The 3,718-nt window shown below is 40.9% G+C and overlaps 1 protein-coding gene across 1 annotated transcript; it reads left to right on the top strand.

Moving 5' to 3' along the window:
- Nucleotides 1–446: 446 nt before the first annotated feature.
- Nucleotides 447–3,615, top strand: C922_04309 (hypothetical protein; the record flags this gene model as incomplete). The annotated part of the gene is made up of 4 exons (XM_008819894.1): nucleotides 447–482; nucleotides 533–740; nucleotides 878–1,686; nucleotides 1,906–3,615. 4 exons carry the CDS (start codon nucleotides 447–449, stop codon nucleotides 3,613–3,615), a joined length of 2,763 nt encoding a protein of 920 aa, XP_008818116.1.
- Between the last annotated feature and the right edge of the window lie 103 nt (nucleotides 3,616–3,718).

Below are 3,718 nucleotides of genomic sequence, written 5' to 3'. Positions count from 1 at the left end.
ATTTCATTTAAAGTAGTTCTAAGGATATTAAGAATTGGGCAACCGGCCTTCCTTCTTCTTGTCGCTATGTCGCCATGCAGCCCTGCTACTATGTAACCGCACCACTGCGATAGATCGCCCTATCCTCCCTAGGAGCTAACCCTTTTTGAAGAACACCTACACGTGAACATATCTACTGACTTATGTGTACAAAGTAAATTTCGCAGCGACGCGTATTTGCTGGTATACATATATTCAAGTAGCACTTCTCGTCTTTTCGCCTGCAACTTTCGTTGACATGTCTCCTGGCCAAGTAAATAAGAAAAATACGCCAATTCCAAAATGTTTTGTAGAATGCAAAAAAGTAAAAATTACATGTCCACCGAATTTTTTTTCTTTTTTCTTTTTTTTCTTTTTAAGCCATGTACCCTATGCAGCAGTAGCTGCGAGTATATGCGCTTGTCCACATGCACACACGCGTGTGCTGGGACGTGAACCTGCTGGTAGAACCAGAAGACACGGATGATCTTCGCACCCCACACCCTTACTGCAGAGCGAGATAAACAACCTAAAAGAAGTTTTAAAAAAACTCCCACAAGAAAAAAATGAGGAAAAGAAAAGAGAGGTTCTGAAGAAGGTAATAGCGTACATGACCCTCGGGGTAGACGTATCAAAGCTATTTCCGGACATTATAATGATATCAAACACAAATGATATAATACAGAAGAAAATGATATACCTCTACCTAAATAACTACGCAGGTAGGTTGTTTTGGTTACGCCTCCGCAGAGGATGTGTATGTCCCGCAGTTGTTAGAAGCATCCTATTTGCTGCCTTTTTATGAAAACCCTGTTTTATTACATTTTTGTGCACCCTTCTCCCCCACACACCACCACAGAAACGAACTCGGAACTGTCTCTGCTCACTATAAACACCCTGCAAAAGGACAGCAAAGATGACGACCCAATTATAAGGGGGCTAGCCTTACGGAGTTTTTGCAACTTGAGAATTAATAATTTGTTTGAGTATATAGAAGGGCCTTTATTTAACGGATTGAACGACAAAAATTCCTATGTCCGAAGAATTGCCATAATCAGTTGTGTCAAGCTGATTAAAATGAACCCACATTTAGCTATAAAAGACGATGTCATAAAAATTTTGAAAAATAAACTGCTAGACAAAGACCCCCAGTGTATAATAAACGCAGTGCATGCATTGAACGAAATATTGGTAGATGAAGGAGGATTAAAAGTAAATAAAGAAATCATTTTTAACATGCTAAACAAAATATCGACCTTTAACGAATGGGGGAAGTGTGTTGTTCTAAATGTCGTAAGTACCTACATTCCAGAGAATGAAGACGAAATGTATGACATTATGAATATATTGGAAAATCACATAAGAGATTTCTCCTCCGCCGTTTTCCTATCGTGTTTAAAATGTTTTTTAAATTTCTCTTCCAATGATACAAATTTACAAATTCAGATTTTTCAAAGAATGAAAGACCCTTTACTTACTTTAATTTCGACCTCTTCTTACGAAATTTCTTACATCGTTTTGTTGCATACCAATTTGTTGCTACACGAGGCGAATAAACTCAACTACAACATCTTCGACTATGACTACAAGCACTTCTTTTTTCGATACAATGATCTTACGTACATAAAGGACATTAAGTTGGACATCCTCGTGTCTGTGGCCACAAAGGTGAAACCTCTACCGTGCAGTTATGCTCTCCCTTGCCCCTCATAACTGGTGCACCTTCTCAGGGTATCTTTTTCGCACCATAGGGAAGTTTCCCCCTCCATTGTACATTTTGTGCGCCTCTATCCCAGTGTTGTTGCGCCAAAGGGCGGCCACCTGGTGAGGGGGCCCTTCCTCAAACATCCATTCTCATTGCGTACTTGTATTACCCACACTCCGCAGAACAACGTGATCATGATAACGAACGAATTGAGTGAGTACATATGCGACCAGAACGTGGAAATCGCGCAGAAGGCCATTTACTCCATCGGGTGTATAGCTCTGAAGATACCAAAGGCAATTTCCAAAATAGTGGAGTTAGCCCTCTCGTCCTTTCTCCCCATGAATCATTCCTACATTTGCAGCGCCACGATAGAAATGTTAGCCAACATACTGAGAAAGTACGAAGAATACACCAAGGTAATCATTGAAGAAATTATAAAACATGATAACAAACTGATAGACAATGCTGGAATCAGATCCTACATTTGGATTGTCGGGGAATATTCAGAGTACATAGAAAATGCACCATACATTCTGGAAGAATATGTCAATTTGACCGACTGCTCCTATTTATTCATGCTGGAATTGTTGACGGCGTGTGTGAAGGTCCTATATAGAAGACCTTCCGAAATGGTAGTCATTCTCGCCACCCTTTTTGACAACATTTTAAAAAATTATAAATACCCGGAGCTTACGGATAAAATGCACTTTTATTACAAGCTGCTAAGTTATAATTATGAAGAAGCCTTCAAAATAATTGTTTGTAAAAAAAAACTAGTAAAAAATTTCTGCGAATCGAATGAAAATAATCTACTGGACAAATTGTTCAATGAATTTAACACCCTGTCTGTATTGTATAAACAGCCTATATACAAATTTGTGGAGTATTCTAAAATACGTTTTGGCGGAATGTACGACCCGGAGGAAAATGAACACGGGGGGACCCATGACGATCATGTTCATATGGACGACGTCGGTGTAGACAATGTCGACCATAACATTGCACATGTAAGGGACACGGATAGGGAAAGCTTTGTGAACACCCCAGAGGAGGATACCCGAATGCCTGGCAAGTACCCCTTAACCACCAGTGACACCCACATAAGTCGCCATAACAGCAGAAGCAGTGCAAACATTCCCAACATGAACGAGGATATGCTCCTTATGGGCGATGAAGACACGGGGGGGTATCACCAGAGCGGGGACAGGCATAACGCGAACGGTCCCACGGACGATTGCAAAAACAGTCGCACAGACGATTACTCGCACGATCACGCTTACGCCCATAGAGATGGCGACGAGATGGGGAACGACAACCACCTCTCCGCAGAATCCCCAAAACACATGAACAACATGAACGCCCCCTTAAGTAGTAGGGATGTAAAAAAATCACGCGGCAGAGGTTCGACCAACAACGCGCCCACAACCACCGTTAGTAGTAGCCCCCTCAATAGTAAAAAGTTGCAGAAAAAAAAGTCGCATGAATTGATGAACACCACAAATTCGGAGCACTTGCACAAATTGAATGATATTTTAATCGATGCAGAAAATATAAACCCAGAACACTACCAAGAACAGTGGAATATTCTACCTGAACAGAATAATGAAAAATTATTTTTAAGAAAAAATTACTACAACTTACAGTTAGAAACAATTGACGAATTTCTATCAAAATACAACATTGTAACCCTCGCCTCCGGCGAAATTGATCAGTGCCTCAAATTCTACATGTACTCGCAATTTTATACGAAGCACTACATTTTTATTGAGCTAATTTTCAACAAGGCGGAAAATTCCATCAACTGGATACTGAAGTCCCAATGCGACAACCCCACCATGCTCGATCGCTTCACCGATTATTTCAGGGACATATTCATGGATTTCATGTGACGTCCACATTTCGGAGCGACCTCCTACGATTTCGTGCGAACTCCTGTGGCACTACGATCCTCCCCTTTAGCTCCTTCCAATCAAGCGTCTCTATCCCCTGTTT

Source organism: Plasmodium inui (assembly GCF_000524495.1).
Source record: "Plasmodium inui San Antonio 1 unplaced genomic scaffold supercont1.21, whole genome shotgun sequence".
Classification (NCBI taxonomy): Eukaryota; Apicomplexa; class Aconoidasida; order Haemosporida; family Plasmodiidae; genus Plasmodium; species Plasmodium inui.
The sequence above is the reverse complement of the archived record's forward strand: the minus strand, read 5'-3'. Positions and strand labels throughout refer to the sequence as shown.